Source organism: Melanostigma gelatinosum (genome assembly GCF_949748355.1).
Source record: "Melanostigma gelatinosum genome assembly, chromosome: 10".
NCBI lineage: Eukaryota > Metazoa > Chordata > Actinopteri > Perciformes > Zoarcidae > Melanostigma > Melanostigma gelatinosum.
This window is the reverse complement of record NC_136643.1, coordinates 24,590,332-24,617,968: the sequence shown is the minus strand read 5'-3', so window position 1 is coordinate 24,617,968 and position 27,637 is coordinate 24,590,332. Positions and strand designations below refer to the sequence as shown.

Below are 27,637 nucleotides of genomic sequence, written 5' to 3'. Positions count from 1 at the left end.
TTCAGATTTAGCCTAAAATACGAGATTGGGTATCGGTGAGTATGTGAGTCATTGTTGTACTTCATCAGCTCATTTATGCTACACAGGAACAACAACAACACTTGTCATTTGCTACCCGATACATGCACCCTGCTTGATCGTGACTGAGCATGTGCAAACTAGTGCAACACACCTGTGGTCAATGCTACATTGTGAACAACAAATCCTTGTTTAAATACTCAGGAGAGCCACTTAGCGTTAGCTGTTAGCCGTTAGCAGCCGGTGGGCAGCACAGTGCTGCTTGGCTAAATAACTGAGCTAACGGCTAACGTTAACGGAGGTTGCATTGAGTTCCATTATGACGCGCTCAAGCTGTCTTCAGTGAGTTGGGCAACAGTAAACTACAATGTTATGAGGATGTTTAAATGCCATCTTGTAAAAATGTAGTTTCTAGCGAAAAACAGTTGTTTAAGGGAGATTTTTGTCACAGCAATTTACAATATATGTGAGAGGGAATTATGTCTGGGTCACTTTTTTGTTTTTAAAACACTGGTATCAAATCAATACTTAAGGACAAAGTAAGTACTAAGTGTGACTCACACTGGCCTCAAGTACTGAAGCACACGCCAGATAGAACAAGTAATCAAAATACGGTAGCTGGCATGTGCCATTTCTGGGAACATTGTCATCGTTTGAAGCAGACAGGTGGACCCAAATGCAGAGACAGCAACAGGCAGGACACAGAAACTATTTACTCTCAAAGGAACACAAAGCAGAGATACCAGGAAACTCAGGCAGGCAGGTCACGAGGAGCACCGAGGCAGCTTCAACTGAAGACAAACTGACAAAGAACTCAAGCAACAGACGGGTATGAACACCCGTGCTGCTAATCACGAGATGCTGCACAGCTGGAGTGGGCAGGGAACTGGAATGAGGGAGGAAATGCTATAACAAGACCACGAGGACTGGCAACAAAAAGGCTGACGAGTCTAGACACTAAACAGGTGTACGAGGGGAGAAATGCAGGGCACGGCTACAGGAACACACAGCGCACGCACGGGAAACTGAGAATCGGAAAAACACAAGGACAAAACCCTGCTCACAGAAAACCGTGTCAATGTTTGAGAGTGGACACAATCATAAATAATACTAGAGAACAACAATAACAAAGATCATGAATTTTTGAAGACAATTATTGTCTGAAAAGATACCACCGTAGAAGATGACAGGTAAATAATTCTCTCCATGTAATCGTAAGGAGATGCTAAAACAAACTGGAAGTCTGTGACACAGACTTCCAGTTTGCTGAACAATGCTTTAAAACACACGTAATGAGGATCCACTGACACCTCTCCCACACATGGGGAGGCAGCACCAACTAGATGAGCCGCTGGATTAATGTGCTGGGAAACACTGTGAGAATATCCCACCATAATCATGTCCAATAAGCAGGTATACAACCCAAGATGCCTCTCGTACTCCCTGCTCCTCCATTAGTCTATACATTTTGTTGATTCATGCGTCTGCTCATAAACCGCTGAAAATACAGAATGATGCACAATACAACTGATGGATGATTTATGTTACAGAAAGAGCTAATCTGCCGTCGGCAGACCCGAGAAAGGTCACACTCTTTCTGCTGCGGGATAATGTATGCAGGAGTGTGTCTGCAGGAGTGTATGCAGGAGTGTGTCTGCGGGAGTGTGTCTGCGGGAGTGTGTCTGCGGGAGTGTGTATGCGGGAGTGTGTCTGCGGGAGTGTGTATGCGGGAGTGTGTCTGCGGGAGTGTGTCTGCGGGAGTGTATGCGGGAGTGTGTCTGCGGGAGTGTGTATGCGGGAGTGTGTCTGCGGGAGTGTATGCGGGAGTGTGTCTGCGGGAGTGTGTCTGCGGGAGTGTGTCTGCGGGAGTGTATGCGTGAGTGTGTCTGCGTGAGTGTGTCTGCGTGAGTGTGTCTGCGTGAGTGTGTCTGCGTGAGTGTGTCTGCGTGAGTGTGTCTGCGTGAGTGTGTCTGCGTGAGTGTGTCTGCGGGAGTGTGTCTCTGAAGCAGGATTATATAGAGGTGACACCGACAACGCCGCCGATCTCAGATCTGTTCACCCTGAAATCAATTGTACATGAATGATGAGAGTGACACAGGGAGAGTGTAAAGAGAGCTTCTCATTATGATGACAAGTTTGGGTCCAATACTCTTTTATTTCCTTCCTTTGGATTGAGCTGCACGTCTCCTGTAAAATATCTGTTTGGTTTTCACTCCACTTTTGAAAATACTGGGCTTCTGCTACTTTAAACACATTTTTAATTGTTTGATTGCTGCGATGCTGCTGACGCTGGATGGATTATTGTGGTGTTCAAATTCATTTAATTTCATACATTGCAGCCAGTGGGCATGCTATGCCTTAAATTAAACGTCATGTCTCTGGGGGACGGGCGGATATCGATCCCCAGAGAATCTTTACTGCCGACACTAAATCTTGTAGCTCGCGTCAATGCGATCAATCCCCCCCCCCCCCCCCCCCCACAAAGACTCCATCTCCAGACTCTGAACACACTCCTCTTAATGACACACTGCTCATTTGTTATTATCCATTCGGGGTTGTCTTGTGTTTTAACATGCATGTGATTTAGTAATTAACAGTTAATAGTAAAATGAATGTTTGGCAGATAATTTGGAAAATGTTCAGATTGCATTCCGCTCATGAATCAATGCAGACTAAATTATGAGAGCAATTTTCCAGACAGTGACTGGATGGTGACAACATTTAACAGACTTGTGGGTGGCACTTGTATATAATGCATGATAATACTGTATATTGTAAATACTCATTATAATTATAATAATAGTGATTATAATGCATTATTACAATATTATAATGGGTTATTAATATACACTATGATTCTTGCATGAAAACTGAATCAAGAATCATGACACTTGAGTATGTAATTAAAAAATGCTTTTCAATTTGTTAAAATTATTCTCATAAAATGAAAAAAAAAACATTAATTTCTAAATATTTATTAAATACATATTCATGAATTACTTATAACTACAATTACACCGTTCTAAAAGCAGATGTTTATAATGCATTATAGACCTGGGCATCATAGAAAGTGTGACCAAGTAGAGCACATTTTAAATCACGTAGAACATTTCTTTGCATCACTTATTGGAAGTACAGTTTGCAGTACTGATATACGAGGTGCTGTGGTTCTCCTGTAGAGTCGTACGTGGCAGACTTTGACGGCAGAAGCTCCTTGCTGTATCGGTTCAACCAGAAGTCCATGTCGACGGTGAAGGACGTGATCTCTCTGCGCTTCAAGAGCCACCAGGCCGAGGGCGTGCTGCTGCACGGAGAGGGGCAGAGAGGAGATTACATCACCCTGGAGCTGCACCGCGGAAGATTGGACCTCTACCTCAACTTAGGTGAACTGCGCTCTCTGAGCCTCTCCCTCTCGAAAATCTATTTTTTTTTTTATTTCCACAAGCATTTTGTCTCACAGTCAGGACTGAGAGGTGTTACGGCAATGAGGTGTTTTTACATCTCACCTCAGTTCTAGTGACACAACAATACAAAGATGTCTTCAAATTGCTGAATTTGTCAGGCCACAATATCTGTCTTTAAGTCAGATTGCTGTTTTCCAAGCAAATGCATTTCAATCACAACATGCTGAAAAAGAGATAAACAGAAAATGTGCAAAGTTGAAGAGTTTAAACCAGCAAATGGTTGACCTATAGCTGACTCTACACCAATGCATCGTAAAGCTGCTCACTGCGTTCCTTGCCGTTTCCTTTGTGCTTCTGCAGACGACAGCAGGCTGAGGTTCAGCAGCGGCCGCGTTGCCATCACCGTGGGTAGCCTGCTGGACGACCAGCAGTGGCACTCCGTTCACATTGAGCGCTTCAACAAGCAGGTCAACCTCACGGTCGACTCCCACGCGCAGCACTTCCACACCAAAGGGGAGGGGCACTCACTGGAGGTGGACTACGAGGTGAGTCCACGCCATCATTCACTCGCAATATACAGCTTTGTAAACCTGAATATAACTCGTGACGAATTCATCCAGTGAAGTCCAGACAACCCGATCACTGATAACACAGTGATGAGCACAGTGGAGTTAGTCAGGAGCCTTGGAGTGCCTCAGTAAACAGAGGCTGTGTACTCACTGCGAGCTCGGGAAACGGCATGTTTGGAATGTCTCTGTTATGAACGATGGAAAAGAGAGAAATGTTGCAGAGATGAGTTATTTGTGTTGTCTCAAAGGACTAACAGGCTGCACAGACTCTTTTCTGTCGTTGGGTGCACTGGTCAGGTTTAGGCATGAGGAGTGAGATGGGTTAGGGGTGAAGGGATTCGTAATAATCTCCTGGGGGCAAGAGGCTGTATTTCTGGGGTTTTCCGGTTGAGCCAGCGGATATCTGGGCCAAGACTTCTTCTTCCGTGCGCTGCTAGTTGTCGGTGACTGGAGTTGGAGTTGAGAGACGATGTGTGCAACCGGATTGTTTCACAAGGAGCCAGTTTACAAGCAGACGTTAAACCACGAGAAGCTAAATCATCATCAGACGGTAGCCGATAGGTTCCCAGATCCTCTCTTACTCTCCACACGGACTGTTCACCTGCATTCAACATGCCTGCTGGGAAATGGTTGGTCAATACTATTCGGACCACAAATGGAAACCTGAGTGCTTCCGATACCAGAATCCTGTCGACAGATTCTGCACACACGTGCTTTGTTTATAGAGATGTGAAACGATCAAATATTGTTGCGACAGACGATTGCCGGCTGGAATCAGAAGCCTCATTCTAAAATCAAGAACCCATTGTTTGAAAAATGACGCAGAATGACTAATATTAATTCTGCCACAGTTATTTTAATCCGCATGAGAATGGAGAGCTAAGGGTGTACTCCTTATAAAATCACCTTCAGAGATGCAGTTTGAATTTGCACAGTTCCAGCCGGTGTTGAAATACGACATGCATACTTCCTCCTGGATTGAGCAGTCGTGTGAGGACACTCGACAGCGGTTAGAAAAAGGCCATTAATCTGCTGCCTCAAGTCTTCTGGGACGGCTTTCAAAAGGATTTTGGAACCTGGCTGCAGGGATTTTCCTCCATTCGGTCACAAGAGAATTATTGAGGTCCAGCACTGATGTTGGGTGATGCTGAGGTCTGGCTCACAGTCACAAGTCCCAGTTCATCCCAAAGGTGTAATAGGCTCTGTGCAGGCCAGCCAAGTTCCTCCACTGCAAAATCGGTAGAAACCTTTTTCTTCACGCACCACTCTTTGTGCACGGGGGAGCATTGTCGAGGTGAATAAAGGGAAACTTATTTCCCAAACTGCTGTAGCATTAAGATTTCCCTTCGGTGGAACTAAACAGCATGCGCCACACCATGACCAGAATACTGTACGCATAACAGTGGCTCTGCGGTGTATGCTCGGGTCCAGCGAGTGGGTGTTGTTCTCTCACTGACTCAGCTGTGCAACTTGTGAGAATGTGTGTTTTGAGACTGTGATGGTTTTAACATACAGAACAGAAGGTGAAATTCATGTTATGTAAATATTCCTTTTTATAAATACAGCATAGAATTGTGTACTTGTTTCTGTTGGATCGATTTCTGCATCGAATGCTAAGAGCGCCGCCGCTGCTTTCTCACTTCCTCTCATCAAAGCTGAGTTTCGGAGGCATCCCGCTGCCGGGTAAACCGGGCACCTTTCTGAGGAAGAACTTCCACGGCTGCGTGGAAAACCTCTACTACAACGGGATCAACGTCATCGACCTGGCGAAGAGACGCAAGCCACAGATACACAGCGTGGTGAGTGGCACGGAGTTCAGTGTTCCAACAGCACGGTGAAATGTATCAGATGTTATCTGTCAAGATCTGTCTCGTAAATATCAATATTTTAGTTCTTGAAAATCTGAACAATATGTCGGCCAATATTCTTTTTTTTTCACAAATTTAAATTTGATTTCCACAAAATGTACCAACATGTACATTTAGCAGGTAAAACATGAAGGCATCTAGTCATTACAGATGAATGTAGTGGAATAAAATGTACCATTATTTTAATGGTGATATTGTTTCTAGATTATCTAATTTGACGCTTTATTTTTACGTTGCGATAAGTCAACGTCGACCTGTTGGTCTGCTCCACTGCTGACAGAGATGAAATCTTCAGCTTTCCACATGTAGACCCAGGTTGAGTCCATCCTTGAGCTCAGTGTCGTCCTCGTGCTTCCCGTCTGGGAAATACAATTCCTGCTTTCAAAAGCTCCGAGATGTGAGGCGCCACTTCTCCATTTGAAAGACATCTCACACAGCAGTCTCAGTGGCGGCGATGGAAACCGATTTGATGGCGTATGAAGAGAGAGACAAAGAAACAGAATGTGCACAAGAGCACACATACAATATCAATTTACACATATATTGCATATTCAGTGTAACTCTATGGTTTAGTGGTAAAGTGTGTAGACTGGAGTCTCTGCAAAGGCTGACGACGAGAGACGGCTGAACTCAAAGCCGCAGATGTTAACCTCACGGTGGTCCGAGAGGAATAGTCAGCAGATCACCGAAGTCATGAGGATACATCCTCTGGGGACCATGCATGTCTGTAAAAGGTGTCATGGCGGTCCGATAGCAATTAAGATATTTCTCTCTGCACTAAAATGGCGGACGGACTATTTCTCCTTGCTGCGTCACATTGTTCTCTTCAGGCATTCTGCTCAGAACCTGCAAGGAGAGAATAACGCTAAAAACAATCATGACATCCATTGTGATCCTAACTACAATGTCATTAAGTCAGAGTGTGCGAATGGATTCGTTTGAACCCCCCCCCCCCCCCCACACCACTACACAAATCAGAGAGGTCGGCCAAAGATCCACACGCCACATCTCATCCGAGACACCGTCTGCCTTTAAAGTCTGATTGCTGCGTTAAAAGGCCTTCGCTGACAACAGAGGCTGCGAGGCTGTCATGATGGCAGCTGTAATGGAATTTCAATGGGACGATCTCCCTGAGGTTGATGGGAGAGAATCACATTGAGAGTCAAAGAGCTGTGATTGCTGTGTGCTGCCCTGCAGGCAACGGGACTAATGGGACTCTGACCTTAGCCGGTCTGTGTTTGAACGTACCGAACACAACCTCTTTAGAATTACGCTGAAATGTGAACTGTAACGTTTGTCTTTGTCTTGGAGGTTCGACCATGTTGGTTTGGAGCAAATAAATGCCATGGGTTCAGCTTGGATCCAGGCTTTTCCACATTCTGCTTACTTTGGAGTTTAAACAACCTCAGAACAACACGCGAGGAAAATGTATCTTTATTTAACTCTTTAATTGAGACGGGAAGTGCCAAACAACGAGAACAAATGTTTGAAATGAGTTTGTCAACGCTTTGATTGGCGCCATACGAATAGTTCAACATCTTGAGAAACACTGTTGTTCCCTTTTGTTGCTCAGAGCTTGAAGAGCGATACTATTTCATATCCACTTTCATATCTGGACGGCAAACATCCGAGCTATCCTAGCTTAGCATAATGACTGGAAACGGAGGGAAGTGGCTAGCCTGGCTCTTCTCAAACAAAGCGATCTCATCCCCAGTAGAGATGCTTTGCTTTGGGACAGCCTTGTGTGTTACTAACGTCAAACGGTTGCAGTTAGGTTCAGTCAACAAAAGCACTTCACAACATGATCTGCTTGCCCGGGTTTGCAGCATATGAACGAAAAACATCATTTGTAATGGGAAAGATGTCTTCACTCCATTAACGGCCTTTGGAGACGAATCCATGGCGAACCATGGCGGCCCTTTTGCATCATTATTGTGAATTTATATTCAAGGAAGTACAAATTGCTGCGGATGATAAATTGACAATTGATGACGGATAATTGAACAGCTGGAAGGTTACATTTAATTAGTTTGGGTGGGGCTTCGCTCATGATTCTTCATTTAAACCATCTGTTCCCTTTTGTTGTTTCTATCAACATGACGTTTATTTCCCGACACGTCACAAAGAAGCTCCCGTGAGACTAACTTGCTCCAGCATGCAGCGGATGGTCCGTGTGAATCCGTGTCCTTTGGGCTTTCTCCTGCTCCAGGGCAACGTGACCTTCTCCTGCTCGCTGCCCCAGCTGGTGGCCTGCACCTTCCTGAGCTCCAGCAGTAGCTTCCTGTCACTCCCGTCGGCGCCGTCTGCCACGGGGGGCTTCTCCGTCCGCTTGCAGTTCAGGACGTGGAACCCGGACGGGCTGCTGCTCTCCGTGCAGCTGGACCCGGAGCCCCACCGGCTGCAGCTGCGGATCAACAGCAGCCGGCTGCAGCTGACCCTCCGCGGCTCGGGACGAGCCAAATCAGAAGTCTCTGCCGGTGAGTTCACAGGGAAGCGCACGTGGAAATATGCTTTGACCGTTAGAATCGTTGTGAAGATATAAGTATGATTACCGGTAAGTGGATTTGATCATCTCCAAAGATCAGTTCACTTTTGGAACCGCATGTTTGAAATATGAGTGGGTGTACTTTATGTTTTAGGGCTGTCGGCATTATGTTATCGGATTGTCCTGGGAGGTTTTCATCACATTTGTCAGCAAAAGTCCACTTGGACTCAAGGATGAACTGATTCAAACGTGGTGGTCAAAGGTCACTGTGACTTCACAAGACTCATTTTTGGCCATAATTCAAGAATTCAAATGCTAATGATGACAATATCACACAAATGTCTCTCTAAAGTGCTTAAAATCAGTGTGCAAACACAGTGGGTAAAACATACCTTTTATTTCTTTACCGGGAAAATTCCACAGAGCCCCTTTAAGTGAACCAGCAACTCTGTTTCCTTCACCTGGCTGCTTGTCTGTGAGCGTCACTCCACTGAGACAGGACGCTCTTCTCACCTCTCTATCTTCTGCCTCCTGGTCTCCTGGTGTCCTATCTCCTCTGTCCTCCTGCCCGTGACCCTGACATCGATCTCATAGCTCCATCTTGAAGGATTCCTAAAATCCTGAAATGCGTCTTGAGGAGAGCGGATGCCTCTGCCATGTGTCCTCGACTCCTCTCTCCTCGTGAGGAGGAGAGCGGCTGAGGAAAGGAATCGAGTATATGCACAAACAAATGAGAGGAGCGTATGAAGAAAGACAGTGCGGCACTAATCCACAATGTGGAGACCGAATACGTTGGCTTGCGCAAGTAATTTCATCCGACTTACTTTTTAATACCTTTGTCCTCCAATAAACAAATTGGAATTACTCGGAGAGGAAAAATCATTCAATCCTCCGTACGGAAATTCAACACAGATAACCGTGATTGTTTGGGGAAGCCAGACTTTCAGCAGATGGTGGGCTGCAGAGAATTATAGATGAGAAGACAACCTCAGCCAAGAGACAATATTTCCTTTAATATAATTTACCTCAAGCTGTATTTAATTACCAATCTGCACGGGGGACGAGCAGTGTGACCTGGCATCCGCCTCCTCTTTGCAATGACGTGTCAGGAAACGTTTCACTGCTAATTCATTCAGCACAGTGAAGAGTGATATTAGTTGCGTGTAGGAATTGACTTCTCAGTAATTTGGGGTATTTATCTATTCATCAATCCACTTACATTCACCAGGATTCCTTGTTTGTTTGTTTTTCTTCCACCGGCGCTGAAATCATTATCGAGCAAAAGCTCTGATAGCATCTCGCTTACAAATGTAGGGGGCTCACCCAGCTCCTCGGCACAGAGGTCTGCAACATTGTAAGCGTGCTGAGCGAGATAAGCCCTCGGATGTAGCCAGTAAATGTGATTAAAACGCAGATTTATCCTGAGTGAATGTGCTGCATTAACCACAGACACGGGGGGTAACGTTCCTTAATTTCATTAGGGTCCCAAAGTAGGGTGCACGCTACTTGGAGCAGCTGGACATCTTCCTCGTGATGGATGTGCTGAATCGTAACCGAGCAGTGAGATCCAGGCAGAGAAGTGGACTCACTGCTGGTAGATGTATTGTTCCTGCGGTGCGTACGGATCAGCTGGGTCAGTAAACAGCGCGCTGTGCAGTATACGGATATGTTAAACGAGGTACCTGTCGCTGCTGCTCGGAGCTCCTGTAATGTGCAGCAGTATCTTTCCTGTTCACCTGCAACAATGTGCGTTCCGAACTCTGTTCACACCGAGAAAAAGAGGGAAATTGTGAATCTCAAAACCGAGGATATTAATTAAAATGAAAGGCAAGTTGGTGGGTGTCATAGTAGGTCTCACCCTTTTGTCACCACTCTCCTCTCAGAGTGCAACAGCATCACATGCCTCACAGCAATGTCGAATGCAGCAGAGGTGTCTCATTAAACCGAGCTGCAGGGCTCCAAAAGTCTCTGCGAATAATTTAAACTTTCTAAATTTAAAACCCGCTCTTCTTGTCGGTTTTTTTTTTTCTAGTTTGAAAAGTAGACATCAGAAAACGCTTGAGGAGAAATGCAATTGGTCCTGTTTGATAAAGTGCTGTACTGGAGCTTAAGTGCACAAGAGCGTTGATGTGGAAAACAAAATCGATCTGCGTCTTCCTCCGTTCAGCGCAGAAAAGGATGTGCACCGGCAGCACCGTCTTAATGGTGCAAGTTTGTCACACCAGGAGACACACGAGTGCCTATCACGGGCGACAACATCCACAATTGAGCCTCTGTTTCATTCACCACACTCTGCATCCACTGCCAGATGCGCTTGTCGAGGACTTGAGGCCACTGCAGCTTTCTTTCTTTCTTTCCAGGAATGACATGAAGCTGTCACATGAAACTGTGTGTTTCCTGGAGGAGGCGGCGGCGGCGCTCAGAGCTGTCGTCTCAGACAGAATAGGCAAATATGTTATTCTTCTTCAGCAACAGGTTACTGATGCGATTTAAAAAAAACACCAGATATGTGTACTAGGTAGTACTTTGATGCTTGGAGCTTGGCCAGCAGCAGGACAGCAAAGAGATCATGAGATATATACATGTAAATATAAATGTATATAAATACATGTGGGCTGGGGGAGAGGAACTCCCGCTGCGGCGCTGCTGCTTCCACCATGAAACAGTCAATGGTGTGGAGAAAGCAACAGCATTGGCACTCGCGCTCCTCTGGGATGAAGGTTTTTTCTGGCAGCGACAGGCATCATTGGATCGTTCGCGAAATTCTCAATTTCTCCCAAGAGCCCGGCCCGGATCTGATTTCAGACCAACCAAAAATAACTCCCAGTGTGCACTCTGCGTGACCGTCACGTGCCCTCTGATGCCCCCAGAACCACAGCGCAGCTCGATCGGGATGCTGATTTGGTCCGTCGCCAACACGTCGGCATCGGAGGCACGGCTCGGTCATTCCCGCTCACAGTCGCTGCAGCCGTTGTGCGCGTTCCCGCCTCTCGGAAGCTGCGGCTCCGTGAGATGAGCTGTCATTGTCAATTTGACAGGATTTCAAGATGAGTTGGCCAATTACTCGTCTCTTTGGGTTTAATCAGGTTATTTTAAAGACTGAAGGGGTTCAAACTGTTCTTCAGCTTGATGCCTTTTTACCTCCAGGTATGGAAATATTGTGCTGAAGGGTAACTTAGGTATTTTTCATGTTGCCCATGTTGTTGTGTCTAAGTGACGAATGGGGACAAAATGTTTTAATATTGGTCCGGTGTTGAAGGAGAACGCTGCAGACAGCTGCCAATAAACAGGCTGCAATGCAATCGCTCGGGGGCAACGCCTCACTGTCAATGCGCGTCCACTGTGTGCGTGTTTCTGCCACTGACGGGCTCAGACTGTTATTATACGTGTCTGACTACGTTATGGGAAGAACCCTACAGACAAACAAAACCCTTTTCTTGAACTTTCACTCGATCCTCGAGTTTGCGTGGTGAAGTCTCGCGTTGCGTCCACATTGTGGAAATGAGCCGAATATTCAGCCACGACGCTTTCTGTACTCCAACACAACGAACTGTGACAACAGCAGCTCTCCGCTCACTGACGTGTCCACCGTCACATGACACAATGCTGTCCCCGTGTGTCACTTAGACACAGACATGTGAGGAAACATGCTCCGGGTTAGAAAATGCCGAAGTTGCCCCTTTCAGCAAATCATCACAACGCTTTGCAGCAGGGGAAATATTCCACTCGGAAGTTAGTGCATTTAATTAACACAAAAAATGCTGACGTAGTCTTTCTATTAACAATTTAACTTTCATCCGACGATGATAAAATATGCAGTGAGAACGTTGTTGACAAGTGACAGAGCGGGGGAGGGGGGAGTCCTGTTTTGAGGCTGTGAGTGATGGAGGAGGCTTGAAGCTCCTGCTTCACAAGGTCCCTTGTGTCAGTGAAGTTGCACACCACTGCAGAACGGTGTTGTGAGGAAACGTGGAGATTTGATGGCAGCTATTACAACATTAAAAGTGGATCTTGAGCTAATCCCAAACTCAGGCGCAATGAATGACACACTGTCATGTTGTCCTGTGGCCGTTGTTGCCCTGGTAGCACAGGTACTGCAAGCACGACACCACGAGGACGACATCACATGAACCGGAACATTCCTCCAGGTCCACAGGGAAATGAAGAGCATATCTCTTTCTGTGCCGCAGACGGTTGAAGCTTCATGTGAGGTGTTGTTCTTTAGGTCACCGAGTCAACGACGGCCTGTGGCACTCTGTGAGTATCAACGCCAGCAATCAACGGATCACGTTGACCGTGGACAGTGAGCCGTCCTCCTCCATCGAACTGTGGGAGCAACTGGAATCCAGAGGCAACTTCAACTTTGGAGGTTTGTGGATTCTCGCAGTGTGTTTGCAACAGGGTCCAACATGTTTTACGTCAGACATCGGCACCAATCTTCCTCAGTTGATCACTTACAATATGACAATCATTGTTTGTACGCCGGGTTTTCAGAAGATGTACGTTCAAATATGCAAATGAGGCATTATCTTATTAAATAGATGCTTATTTGCATACATTTCAAGTCCAGCAATCTGAGCATTGGATGAAACCAGAATTAAAATTCTTGTTTCATTTTGTTGACATATTAGAGTCAAAGGATTTTAGAGAGGGAATTTTAGATATCTCTTTGTATAACCCCATAAATATAACAATACTGTCAACAGCAATAAAAACAAGCATTCACTCCATGTGTTTTTATGAATAAAATGTTGCATAAATCAGACTCTGAATGATGTGTGAACAAACCCCTCAGTGTGAACCTCCAGCACACAGAGAGGAATGAACGAGTGAAGTTTGGTGAATGTAAGAGCTGCTGAAGTGGAGATTCATCATCAGAGTCTGAGAACAAACTCATTGAGAGGAAACGTCTTCAAAGAGACGTTAAGATTATTTTTTTTTATGACAACTTTTCTGAATTTGTATGTTTAAACATGCGAATACGTCATTAGCTAGAAATCTACAATACACTGCTAAATGTGTATTTTGGATGTTTTCCTTCCAATAGCCTGAAAGAAAACGAAATAGCCCCAAATCTCTGAATTGACCAGAGCATGAAAGGTTGACATGTGCGCGTACAGTAACTGCGTCATGTGTCGCTGCCCTGCAGGATGTCCCACAGCGGACTGTCAGAACCTGACTCCGGACTTCCAGGGATGTGTGCGGCTCATGTTCATCAACGGCCAGCCGATGGATCTCAATCGTGTTCAGCAAGGATTGCTGGGACAACACGACGAGCTTCAGTTCGACACGTGCAACATCAGAGACAGGTAACGCCGTTTGGACTTCTCATTTACACTTTCAGTTCCTCACAGAGATCTTACAGAAAACTTTCAACAGTCGAAAAATGTGTCAAACGTAAATTATCTGTGAAACCGTGTCCAAGTTGGCAGCAGAGTCTTATTCATGCCCACATTGTTCATCTGTGGATAGAAGTGCGTTGCCTGCTGTCATCTTGTCCTAGAAATACAAACACGCTGACAAGATCATCCAATTAAACCGCCACAGAAACTTTGCAAAATCTTTTCTATGCTAACAAGCTGCTCCCTGCTGTCCTTGTGGCATCCCTCCCTATCGCTATCGCTCATTACCCTGCACTGCGGTGTGGCCCTATGACTGGGATTGGCAGACCTACGAGCTCCACAAATGTCTGCGCGTGCCTTGAAACACGTAACGAGACAAACATGCAAACTGCAGCTTTTCCCTTGTGTTTGGCCCGAGGTGAAGCTCTCCTTTGTCAAAGTAGCTGCTTTCTTGTCCAGATTGTTCGCTGTCAGAAGATATGCAAACACAACAGGGCTGCCAGGCTGTTGAATCGGCAGGCGAAGGGATGCACTGCAGGAAATGACAGAACAATGGAACGAGACGTTTTCCTGCTCCCGGGCTGAGACATGAATCTTTAGTGGTTCCTTCTAAGGGCCCGATCACACAGAGGCGGGGCCGCTTCACAAACGCCGCAAAGCGAGTCGGCAAAACGGCTGATGAGCCAGTGGAGCGGGGGGGGGGGGGTGCACAACCAGGACATCAGATGTAAATAACGGGGAATAAATGGAGTCAATGCACACATCGGGCACTTGCTGTCTCACAGACGTAGTCATCGTGAAGTCACCCATTGGTTTGTGGACGGCCATTTTGGCGATTTCGCTGTCGCCATCTTGGCCTTTTTTCAACCAGTGAGCGGAAGTTACCATATTTTGAATGAGGAGGAGTGACGTAGAGACGTCGTATATGGCTCTGGTAGCGGCAGCGACCTGTCAATCACCGTGTAGCCCCGCCCTAAAGCGTCCCCTGCTTTATGGTCTGTGTGACTCTAAATGGACCATAATGTACTAAATGAACATCATGCTGTATTGAAGAAGACTTGAAACTAGAGATTGAGACATAAACTCATGTTTACAATGTTTACTGAGGGAATAAATCAAGAGAGAAGTAGAGTCATCTTCTCATAGACTTCTATACAACCAGAGGAGTCGCCCCCTGGTGGACACTAGAGAGAATGCAGGTTTTAAGACACTTCCGCATCGGCTTCACTCTGAAATTAGATCGGAGGAAAAGTAGAGTGAAAGAAAACCTGTGAAAAGACAATTCAGGCACAGAAAGTTTGTAATCTGCGGCGGCTCCTCAGCTTTGTGACTGTTAATCGCACCGATGTTGTCTTTCCTTTCACTCTCCGCGGCCGACTCAACGACCCCGGAGTGTGAGAAAATGAACCTTTATCGCAGTTAATCTCCTTTTCCTTTGTGCGTAATTAAACATCGTGACTCCATTTGTGGTCGGTGTGCACTTAGGTGTGCTGGCTACTGTAATTCCCCGACCTGTAAGGGCGCAGAACACAACAGAAGATAGCACGATGGTAATTAAACCAACGGCTGCAACCTTACCCGCGGTGCGGCGGGCCCCGCTGCGCTGCAGTTAATAGGTGAGAGATGAAAGTGTATGAAATTATAGATGCACGCTCGAAAGGCTGGCAATTACGTGAAACTGAAGGAGGCTCGAGGAAGGGACTATTAATCAGAAGAGTGCGGTTTGGAATTTCTGTGAAGCACTCATTGTTGTAAAATCCCATTAACAGGCATTCTAGTGACAGTAAGGCTTTTATTCTGAGAGAAACGCTGCGATCCGTCAGCTTCTTCAAATTCAAACAAGGGCGCAGTGTGAGACGCCATCACTTCACAGTCCTTTGGGATCTTTAATGAAACGTGAGTAAACAGCAAATTAGTCTTTCGGGTGAGTTCCGAAGCTTGTGCTCATAATTGCAAACAAAAGAAGAAAGGGAACGGTGAGAAGAGGTCTTTCTGAACTGATAAATAAAAGATCAGGTTTGCAAACACCAACAAAGGAAGTAGCTTTATTAATGCCTGATACAAGTTCCTGAGGGGTTTGTATGATCTTTTGTTCTGCCTGTCTAATTGTTGTGCTGCTCCTAATAGCTGTATTTGTTGTGAACGTTTATGCATGAAAAGCATAAAATAAAACCCTTAGCCTTCATAAAGTACCCGACCAGTGACGAAGGAGTCCTATTCCTCTCCTTACTGAACCAGAAACGTGTACGCATTTAAACTATGCAACTAATAATTCACTTTAGACGGCTCCAGTGAACTGAATTCTTACAATCCTGCAGTGTCTTGCTGGTTTACTGTCATGTCCGCAGTCTGTAGATGAATCGAACCCATTGCAGCGTCCACGTGGAGGTAAAGCGTGCAACACGATCTAGATATCAGCTAGCTACCTACACTAGCGTCTCCACGGGCAACAAATGGTGTGGTCCATTCTAGGGGCGTCTGAAATTACACAAGATTCTTCCAAGCATGAATATGGGAAATCTATTGTGATATGTATGATTACAGGTAAGAAGGATGTATAAATGGGGTATTGTTGTACCTCTTTTGGGGGGCGTCCAGGTCTTAATCAGGAGGGTCCTTCATTTGAAACAAGGTGGAACTCACACATTAATGTATCAACAATCATAATACAGTCATATGATCTGTATTATTTTCAAATGGGTCATGCTGCAGCATGAGTACATGTTTTTTTATGAATCACTAAAGTAGTGAAGACAAGCTCCTGATATGAAATGCTTCTTTTCTTCAGATGCCTCCCTAACCTGTGTGAACACGGCGCCCGCTGCTCTCAGACGTGGAGCTCGTTCTCCTGCGACTGTTCAGGAACCGGATATTCCGGAGCCACCTGTCACAACTGTAAGCACTTCTTTGCACTTTCGTTTTCTTCGCCCCCCCCGTACATCCTAGGTCTACTGAGCTGTGTCATTTGATTCAGCACACACGTCTTTACCTGTCTTGCTCATTGCGCTCTTCGATTTGTGCCACTGAGAGGCGAAGCAGAAACCGGTCTCGCTTCAACCTGACATGACCTTACAAACATTATTCTCACTTTCAAATTTCTGAGAATTTTTTTTTGCTATTTCCTTAAAATAGCTCATGGCTGACTTCAAACAGGAAGTCTCTACTTACGGCTGTGGTATTTTCTGCCGCTCTGCAGCAGCGCCTTGATATTTGCTGAGGCTGTTGACTGTGTGTGAACCTCTCCTGCCCCAGAATCCTGATTTCCTGTTTGTATGCAGACAAACCCGGTTGTCTTTGCATGTCAGAGGGAACATGACAGATAAGAACATCTGCTGGATTTCAACTCAACAGTAAAAAAGAAATCAACCCAAAAAACACATAAAATCAACATTTTCCATCTTGAGCTCAAATTTATAACAATCTATAACTTGAGTATTTTCAGATGATTAAAAGACACAGCAAGAATTGTGCTTCGCTAATGACTAACTTATGAACAGTTCGTGAATAAAGACAGATGTTGTGTGGCCAGGAGACAGCTGTTGGAGAGTGGGCTGATCCTTGGAAGAATAATGTCGCCTCGCTGCTTCTTCCAGCCATCTACGAGTCGTCTTGTGAGGCCTACAAGCTGATTGGCAGCTCCTCTGGCTTCTACTCCATTGATCCAGATGGGAGTGGTCCCCTGGGGCCCACGCAGGTATACTGCAACATGACAGGTAAGATCATTGTAATTCACTTGTTGTCACCTTTACCCTTTTTGAGTTCCTCTTGAGAACTGGCTGGAAGCTCAGGGTAACGAGTCCACTCACTTAGAGATTGCACTGCAATCGATCCACACCACCACGGCAATCTGACAGTTTACCATCCAGTGAGAAATCATTACGGCCCTGAGAGTCTAGAACATCTCTGTGGGGGAGTACGTCTCTTTTGTAAATGTCCATGTGGTTACACTGCAACATTTCTTTGCTTCGGTTCAACTAACCCCATTTGGGCTGGTGTTCTGTAAAAGGTGTGTCAATCAAACCCTGCTGCAGACCCGTGGATGCATTACTGAACAGGACGACTGGGTTTAAGGCCTGGGACCCAAAGTGTCAGGGTCCCTCAAAGAGACACGTACGAACCAGAAAGACATTCAAAAATGACCACAAAGAAACATAACATGACTACAAAGAGACACAAAACAGCTGCAAAGAGACCACAATGACTATAAAAAGGAGTAAAGCAACCACAGAGACACAAATGACTTCAAAGAGATCAAAACAACAACAAAGAGACACAAAACAGCTGCAAAAAGAATCACAATGTCTACAATAAGGGGCAAAGCGACCACAAAGAGACACAAAATGACAACAAACAGACCAAAGGCACTACAAAGAGATGCAAAACAGCTGCAAAGAGACACACAACTACTTACAAAAGTGGCAAAAAGAACCCCAAAGAAAGGCAGCAAACAACACAAAGAGTCTCTTGCTGCTGCGTAGGGGAGGCGGTGGGGCTCTTAGCATATCTGTGCCCAGGAGCTCACTGTCTCATACGGTCTGGAAGTGAACTCTGATGCGCTTTGTTCGTTGCTGTTGTTTACATTCCTCCCGAAGCAAATCAAAAAAGAAAAGCACTGCAGGCATGCACGACTGTTTTCGTCTTTGTCTTGTTTTTAATGTTCAGCTGCATTTTGTTGTGCATCTCCGTGTTGCTACAAATGCAAAGCAAACTAACAGCGATGTGTTTTATGTTATAAGAGAAAGCTTCACGATTAAACCCGTCTGCTGATTGTGAGCTGTTCTGGAAGCGAGCCTGGAATCAATCCGTATAAGCCACATATATTTATGTACACAACCATGGCAGCACGTATGCGCTTCAGCTTGTGAGCCGGGGGGGGGGGGGGGTTGATTTCCATCAGGTCTATTCAACTGTAAGTGAGGAAATATTGCTCAAGACGGCTCTTTTTCGTCGCGTCTCTGTCATTATTCACAGCATGCGGTCCATTTGCCGTCTAACAACAACAACACTTATGTTTATTATATATTTCTGCATGAGCTCTTTAATACACCAGAGAAGGTACAGTAAATATACACACCAGGAGCATTAAAGTGCTGCATGACCTGCTGTCAGTCATCGTCACCATTTAACGAGCCAGACTAGACCAGCGGCCTCTAGAGGCTGCAGGTCTCATGAGAGCGTTGGGTCATTAACGTCAGAAGGGTTGTTCCCTGTGGCAGCGCTAATCTGCTCAGTACATTTCATGGTGGTCTGCCATTCAATTACGGGATTTATTTTGTGTAAGACTGACATTTATAAATGAGGGGGGGGGGGGGGGGGGCTGTCGAAGGTGGTCCAACATGGAAAAATATATTTCCCTATAAATGCACTGCAATCTGCTCCTTTTAGATTTGGGTTTTTTTTCCCGCGTACATTTTTTGGACCTGATTATGATGCAAAAGCCGGGATTGAAGATTTTCTTTTTGTTGTTGTTTTTTAAAAATCTTTTCGTGTTTTAGGCTTAATGACTTGTTGTTTTGTGGCGTCATCTGGGGACCATGAATATCCACATGCTCCATTTCTTCGTTGACTCATGAAATATGTCCTGGTATTTATGCGTTGCTCGAGGAGAAGCGGTTTGGCCTCGTTATGTCCCTTAGACTGTCTGACCTTTGCTAAACGTATTGCAAAGTTTGTCACGAGAGAGATTTCACATTCTTCTGATGAAGAATTACAATGTGCACTTTCTTAGAATCTGAGATTCAAACACATATTCACACAGCCAACACAATCAAAGAACCCTGAACCCTTCAGCGCGGAGCAGACTGGAGCGAGGAGTCAATAAAATCGTTATAAATCACACAAATATCCACACTGAATGTCACGGTAATCACTTTACAGTCCCATCTGACCTGTAATTATGTCAGCATGTAATTACTGTAGTGTAATTTGGCAGGCCTGTCGGATTTATGTCTCCGGTCTGACTTTGGAAACCTGGACCTTCCATTGCGTCGCCCCATCAGAGCCGCCGCATTCGGTGCGATCTCTCGATGGCGAGGACACCGTGTGCTTCGCCTCAACGATCACCGGAGACGTGACATTTGACGGACACGTCCTGATGCGCGGCTCTCGTGACATGTAGGACAAAACGCATCGAGATAAGTTTTGACACTGTGGAGACAGTGTTCATCACGGGGCTGTCGCAGCTTCCTCGGCTGCACGTTGTCCTTTTTGCAAGGTTAATGTGCCGGTGACGTTACCGGGGAGAGAGCCACATCCCCCGCTGTCTGGTTCTGGCATTTTGCGTGCGCAGTCTTCCCCTTCACAAAGCTGACTCGTTCAGCAGCAGATATGCCTCTACTTGACCTCAATTAAGGAATCCATAAGAAATGTAAACAGCTCTAAGCCTAACAACCTGATGTGAATAATCACAAAGTGGAGAGGGATTTTCTCCGAGGCAAAGTAAACATGGGATCCGGATAATGAAAACCGAGCTGGGATGGTGATGGGATGGATGCCTCGTCTGATTTTACTCTTGACTCCTTCTCCAAGTGTCTCATACTGTATAAGCAGCAAATGCAGATGACTGGCAATGATTTCTTCTTCTTGTGGAAGGTTTATATTCAGGATGAAGATTTTAGGTTCACGCTGTGTGGCTTGGAAACAATGTTTTTTTTTTTTAGATCTGTGAAATGTCTCCACTAACACCGGTGGTTCATGTTAAGGCCTCTTTTTTTTTTTTTTTTAGAGCAAACCTTGCGGTTCCGGGCGAACAGATTTCTATTTTTTGACTTCTGTTCCAGAGGAGAAAGTGTGGACGGTGTTGGAGCACAACAGCACGGCTCCGGTCACGGTGCAGGGCTCCTCTCTTCACAAACCCCACATCATGAGGTTCGACTACGGCGCCGCGGCTGAGCAGCTCCGCGCCGTGGTGACGGGGTCGGAGCAGTGCCAACAGGAAGTGGTTTACAACTGCAAGAAGTCCCGCCTCTTTAATACCAAAGGTCAGTGTCATTTTCTTCTTGCTTGCACCGAGCCTGAGCTGAGATCAAATCAATGCTTTATGCCAATAAAGCATTGAATTGTGTGTGGCTGCATTAAATGCCGTCAGGTCTTGCATGATTTACCGGGTTACCGGGTTACCTGGTCTCTTTTACATATCCTGCATTTGGTACCAAGCGATATGTAACAGTTAACACACGGTCACGGGATTAGATCTGAACATGTGTTTTTTATTTCACTTAAAGCAGCTGAGACCGAGCAGAGAAACCAGGTGGTTGGTCCTAACCTCGACCACATGGTGGCTGCGATGCACACGTTTGTGTTTATCATATCAAAGAAGAAGGAAGAAGGGATTTTGCTGCTTTTGGAGACAGATTTAAATCTGCAGATGCAGCCGGCTTAGTGGGTGTTCAGACCGAAAACATTTAAAAACAAACCTGCAAAGGCTTGCGTTGGTGGAAGCGTCTGGTGAGACATGAAATGCGATCCAGGAAGTCTACGTGTAGTTTGAGTAACAGATCAATGCGCTCGAAGGCTTATCAGACGCCGAACCACTCAACAGCTGTTTATAATACTGTGAGGCAGCATTCTTTCAGGATAAATAATTGTTTTTATTGAGTTGTGTTCTTGCTAGGGCTGTCAACAACATACATTAGAATGTATATGTATTTGAGTTGTTGAAAAGTTCTATTTTATTGTGAATAAAAAGCAGCGCTGTCATGCTGCTTGCCTTGTGGGTTCGTGCATGGACCTAAGACAATTATTTTTTGTTTTACAAGTTTTCTGAAATTCTATGTTTTGATATGCAAATGAGGCATTCTCTAAATATATTAAATATGTGATAATTTGCGTACATTTCCAGAACAGAAATCTAAACATTGGATACAGCCAGGTTCAACATTATTGTTTCATTTTATTGTCGTATTGGAGTCGAGGGTTTTTACTGAGGGAATTTGGGATGTGTCTGATAACTTCACAGTCACACACTCTCCAACATCGAGTCACTCCCTGAAAGAGTTTGTTACTTGTATAACATCGTCTAAAAAAACATCTTGAAAATACATTTCAAAATAGAAATCCCAGATGTTTAGGCGATACATTGTCAGAATCCTTCTCTGTCTTTCTATGTCTATTGGTTTGCCATTTTTTGGCCATAATGTGCAAAAATAGTTTCAACACACGCAATTTTTTCAAAGGAATAAACACATTTTTGGCCATTTTTTTGGCAGCCTTATTGCTTGCAAATATTTGATTGGCCACTGCAGCCAGATGATGTTGCATCCCGACGTGTTTCTGCCCGAGGCTTCTGCATTGGCAGCCCTACTGCGTCGCCCCGTTCGAATACGTAAGGGTGCTGTGTTTTTGTTTTTAGGGGACTCGAGTTGATCTGAACGTGACCTTAGTGAGACGAGTTGTTCTGTACTTTGCAGCATCAGGGGACTGTTTGCTGCTACCTTGTGAATTGTAAGTCAGGCTGCCTGTGCTTTCTCACACCCTGCCTTCTGCTTCACTCTCCTTGTAACATTCTTGCAATAACCAGAGAGGTGGTCTCCAATCTCTTTTTTGTGTGCATCCATCGTGAACTGCTCCGGCGCCTCCGGTGTCCCCTAAACATCCAAACATTTGCTCTTAAATCATGAAACATTCATGAAGTCCCAGATTCTCCGTTCCCTGGGTGCCATGTGTGCGCAAACAAACAAGTCCATTATCACACCAGACATCAGAGCGGGACAGGACGCGGCGAGTCCATAGCTGCCACAACACCTTCAGAAAGAGTCTGGATTTGTTGTTTGTTGTAGTTGGTTTTTTGAGCATAGAAGGTCAGATGTCTCTTTTAGCTCTTCACTTTGCAGAGCGGTTAGACACAAACAATATCACTTTTGACATCACACATACATTAGCATCACGTTCAAATTATTATTGGACGAAAATACACTCATCACGCAAACTTACAGGGAAGACGACAACAGCAGCAGATGTTGGAAGCTGTCAACCGGATTCACAGATGCATTCATTTGCCAAGAGTTAAGCTGCACAACATCCTTCCTGTCAGTCTTTATTGTTAACTTAAAAGTCATTCAATGTCCTTGTAATGATGTTCATCTGTGGTCATATTTCCACTGTTTCTCCGTATTCCATACACATGCTGAGTTAAAGGGGATATGTCATGCTCATTTTAAGGTTAATACTTGAATTTGGAGTTTCTACTTGAACGTGTTTACAAGCTTTTATGTTTCAAAAACACATTATTTATCTCATAATATCAGTCTGATTACAGCTGTATTCACCATCTGTCTGAAACGCTCCGTTTTATGCGCCTGTCTCTTTAAGAGTCTGCTCTGATTGCCTTGCGAGAACAATATGGTGGTCTAATGAGCCTGCATGTGACATACAGGAAGGAAATCTATAATCGGCTTGTTGAATCATGTGTTCTGATCTAGGCAGCCCACAAAGAGCCGACTCGGTCGTCTTATTTCACAGCTTGTGGGTTCGTAGGAACTCCAGATACCAACATGTACGTACGTACACAAGCAATGAAACATTTCGTTTTTTTAATGATACGTTCCCTTTAAGTTTGCTGAGAGGTAACTCGTGCTTGTTGTTTCCACATTCCTACTCGTACATGTTTGAAGTTCTGAAGTTCATCCACCTGACTGGTCTGGTTGTGTTTCATAAACAGAAAGCTAAATCGTGCATTGGCGAGTTTGTCTGGTTCAAGAGAGCTCTGTGGGAGAGACAGGCTCTCAGATTGCTGTTGTCCAACATGCAGATGTCGACATGTGTCTTGTATTTTTCTTTTCTCCGTCAAAGAAAGCGTTTGTACAGTAGCGCTTGGGAACACGCTCTGAGTTGTTTGTTTGGTTGATGCAATGCCAACAACTAGCTCTTGTTCTGTGTTTAAATGCCACCACCAGAATCTCACGTCACCATTTCAATCGTGGCTTCTCTGTGTTCCTTCAGCCACATTCGCTCTTTGTGCGCAGCTCTTTTGTATCGCGGGTGGAACAGTCATTGCAGACACTCGTGGCTGCTTGTGGGGGACTTACGCTGGGGAAGCACCAATAAATGTCTGTGTATTTATTTGTAAAAACATTTTTAACAAACGATTGAAGTCAAGCAACTCAAGCCTGATGTTGCCTTAAACGTTAAATGATAATCCCAGTCCCTCTCCGCACAGTGAGGCAGGCAGCTTATTAGTTAAACACTGGCATCGGATCGGTACTCGGCGTCGGCTGACACCCAAATCCGAGGTGTCGTATCGGAGATGAAAAAAGAGAGATCGATTCGTACCTGCTTCAAAGCAGTTGTCAAAATTTTTATTTCCATTATTCTCAGGAAAGGAGGGAGTGAGATGCATTTGCTTTGCTTGCTGTGAACGAGTCCTGACAATATCCATCTACTTTGAGGGAGAGAGTGACGCTCACTGCCCCTTCAGGAAGATATTGATTTCCTTATTGGTGTACCTGCTCGCTGTCTGATCAGTGTTTTAAAACAAGCAGCAGAATAGGAGGGACACCGATGCAGTGAGCGCAGGGACGGGCGGTTTAAAGACAATAAAGAGTATTATTTTGATTTATTATGTTCAACCTTTTGTAATGCAAATGTTGGCTTGCTGGCCAGCGTTGTTCTAGCCCACATGATTTCCTGTCTTTATCTGTCTCACCATTGCATAGCACATCCTGAACCCATCAGATCCTGTTTGGAGAAGATTCCCGCGGAGCGTCCACACGGAGGGTGGCTTAATGAAGATGATGGCGTTCTTTGCTGCATCAGTCGAATATGACATGTGTATCTATCCACACATATAAACCCATGCGGCTGTAATGCATGCTGGGTAGGACAAAAGCATCGTAGCATGTGACACTTGATTATGTATTGTGACATGTAGCTTAATGGGCTTTTCCTCGTCGACCCGCCTCATCTCCAATACACGTTGTGTGACAGATGATTGAGGCTGGACCACTTACCCTCTTAGTGGAGGCAATGAGTTATGCCTTTAATGTACGGCTTCGCCTCACTGACACACAGACATCGTGTCGTAGAACGCCAGCGGAGAACCAAAACAAATACATTCAGACGATGGGGAAGATAACCAATTTGGTTTGATTACCAAAAAAGGTTTGTTTATTTGACAGGGACCATACAGATTAACACTGTCACATACAAACAAGCAATGCAACAGATGTGAAGTCTTTTGAGCATCGTGTCTCTGAGGCTTTTAAATGTACAACAGCCAAGTCAGGTTGATAAAACTATGAATGTATTATGTCTTTTGCATTGCTCCAAAGCAAACAAATAGAGGAAATGAAGTGTGCTTAAAAAACCTGATCTGTTGACTAAAGGCCAAAGTGTTCTAATTATCAAAAAACCTGTCTTATTTTTATCTTAATTCCCTTCATGCCCACTTTTATTCGCTGTATTTCATTCTTACTATAACGTGTAGCGGCTGCAGTGCGTGTGCAGCAGAGGAAGGAGGACTCGGATGCATGAAGGTCGAGGCAGACAGGGACAGTCCAATGATTTAGTGTGAATAGCTTACAGGTGACGGGCAACAAAAACGCCACACGGCAGCGATGATGAACCGACAGGAAGTACAGGACTGGTTTAAGGAGCGAGTTGACTGATGAGGGGCCTGAGAAACAGGTGAGCAGGAGGTCGGGTGCCTGCAGGGCCCATGAGGGAAGTGGACCACGCCGGGTGACAATTCAATGGGATCATTTATCGTCTTTTGATGCGATGACATCGTGATTAAATCATATATCGCGATATCGTGATACACAATTGAGTCGTCTAAACTAAAATTTCTCAGAAAAACAGATTCTTACATTTTCATTTCTCAAGTGTTTGATTCAAAAAATATACAAAAACCATGTGGTTCCTTCATATCGTCTATTTTTTTGTGAATTACCAGAATACACGAAATATTGTGATAGACTGTATATCGTAATTAAGATATGAAATTACCTATATTTGGATCAAAGATAATGGCCAGATCGCCCAGGCCCTTGGACATCATCATAATCCATTTGTTTGTGGACGGCCGCGTTGAAGCCTTGGTCGCACCATCTTGTTTTTTTGGAAGCAGAAGTGATACAAGAGGGTGGAGCTAAACACAACCGAACGCTGAGTCATGTGAGACAAAACGTTACAATAAACTTAAATGAACTGAAAACACACTGTGAAAGTTTCAAGACGAATACACTGACTGTCCATCAAGAAGAAGACTTGAAACAAGAGATTGAGACATAAACTCATGTTTACAATGTTTACTGAGGGAATAAATCAAGAGAGAAGTAGAGTTTTTTTCTCATAGACTTCGATACAACCAGAGGAGTCGCCCCCTGGTGGACACTAGAGAGAATGCAGCTTTAAGACATGAAGCATGTTTCAGACCCGCAGGTTGTTTGAACAGGTTTGCGTACAATAGAGTTCATGAATCAGGTGAAAGAGTCTGAGGCCATTTGGTGGACTGGTAGTCAACGGCAACAGTCTCTGAGGAGGATGAAGCTGAAGACGAGGGACAATAATGTCTCATATTATGGAAGCCTCTCTGCACGGCTGCCTCTGATTTCTGCCGCATGCTTATCAAGACATTTTTAATTAGTTTGATGTCATTTTGTATCTTTTTTTTTTTTCCACTGCCACTTCCATGTTTAGACATTTTGAGATAAAGCCATGGAAGCGAAACAATGCAATCCTCCAAATATAACCCATGACCGTGACCTACTCGAGCTCCAGTCAGGTGACCACAGCAGGCCGCTGCCGTGGTCACCTGACTGTCCGGTGTTGCGTTCCAGACGGCAGTCCGCTAACCTGGTGGCTGGACCGGGAGGGAGAGAAGCGGAGCTACTGGGGAGGCTTCCTGCCCGGAGTTCAGCAGTGCTCCTGCAGCCTGGAGGAGAACTGCGTGGACATGAACTACTTCTGCAACTGTGATGCTGACACTGACGCATGGTATACAAAGCACACACACACACACACAGCATTTCTAGTCCAGGAGTGTTTTATTGCCTTCTTTTGCTAAATATATTTAGTTTAAAGAGGTGCTTTGTATTATCTTTTCAACCCAATTTATTTCATGATGTTTTTGGATCCATATTGCTGCAGCAATGTGTACATTGTAGCTGCAGTATTTATGAATGAATCAATCTTATAAGTGGGCACATGGAGTTTTTGGGTATAGAACACTGATTTTCTTGCAGTATAACTGGTTGAAAGATACACATTTACTGTTGTTTAGCCTTTAGCCCACTGTCAAAATGATTTGACAACCCCTGGTCTATGAGATCATCATATTCAGGGATGAAAAACTGTCATCTGAGAAGTAACTAAAGCTGTCAGACAAGTGTAGTGAAGTAAAAGTACAATATTTACCCCTGGAATATAGTGGAGTAAAAAAAGAGAACACTGTTTCCCAGTTGTAGTTGACTAGAAGAAGAAAATGGATACACTTAAGTAAAGTACAAGTACCTCGACTTTGTACTTACAGTGTAATACTTAAGTAGATCTACTTAGTTACATTCCACCACTGCCACAAACTACATCCTCCGCAGAGATCCTACAGATGACCCGACACGTCTCTAAACCAACAAAGAAAATGACGACATCCTTCATGAAGGGAGGATTGATTGATTGATTTACAGCACAACTGTTTCATTAGACCACATTAGTGTTCCGAATAAACTGACCACTCAGTGTTCCATAGGAGAGCTAAATATAGGATTCCAAATATGAATCAAAAAACGAATTAATATCAGTGATATTAATCAATCTGTGGTTTATTCATGAACTACTGTACAACCCTCCACAGAAAAGCTACTTATGATTAATTAATCAATTCATCTATTAAGCATTCAAAGAATCAATTGAGAGAGAATATTTCTAAATCACTGAACCCTCTCACAGAGACAGAGCACCAGGAATCTGTACAGTCTCTGCAGTTCATTCACAGAGATTCACTCACAATTCCTCC

The 27,637-nt window shown here is 44.7% G+C and overlaps 1 protein-coding gene across 1 annotated transcript in view; it reads left to right on the top strand.

The window, feature by feature from the left end:
• Positions 1 to 27,637, top strand: part of cntnap5a (contactin associated protein family member 5a) — a gene marked incomplete at both ends in the record, with an annotated part of 74,416 nt that overhangs the window by 29,639 nt on the left and 17,140 nt on the right. The window contains 10 exons of the mRNA XM_079276659.1: positions 3,198 to 3,401; positions 3,783 to 3,967; positions 5,647 to 5,790; positions 8,069 to 8,336; positions 12,570 to 12,713; positions 13,494 to 13,653; positions 16,475 to 16,581; positions 17,280 to 17,399; positions 20,466 to 20,666; positions 26,463 to 26,619. Coding sequence (XP_079132785.1) covers positions 3,198 to 3,401; positions 3,783 to 3,967; positions 5,647 to 5,790; positions 8,069 to 8,336; positions 12,570 to 12,713; positions 13,494 to 13,653; positions 16,475 to 16,581; positions 17,280 to 17,399; positions 20,466 to 20,666; positions 26,463 to 26,619 — 1,690 coding nt within the window. The remainder of the gene's footprint in view (positions 1 to 3,197; positions 3,402 to 3,782; positions 3,968 to 5,646; positions 5,791 to 8,068; positions 8,337 to 12,569; positions 12,714 to 13,493; positions 13,654 to 16,474; positions 16,582 to 17,279; positions 17,400 to 20,465; positions 20,667 to 26,462; positions 26,620 to 27,637) is intronic.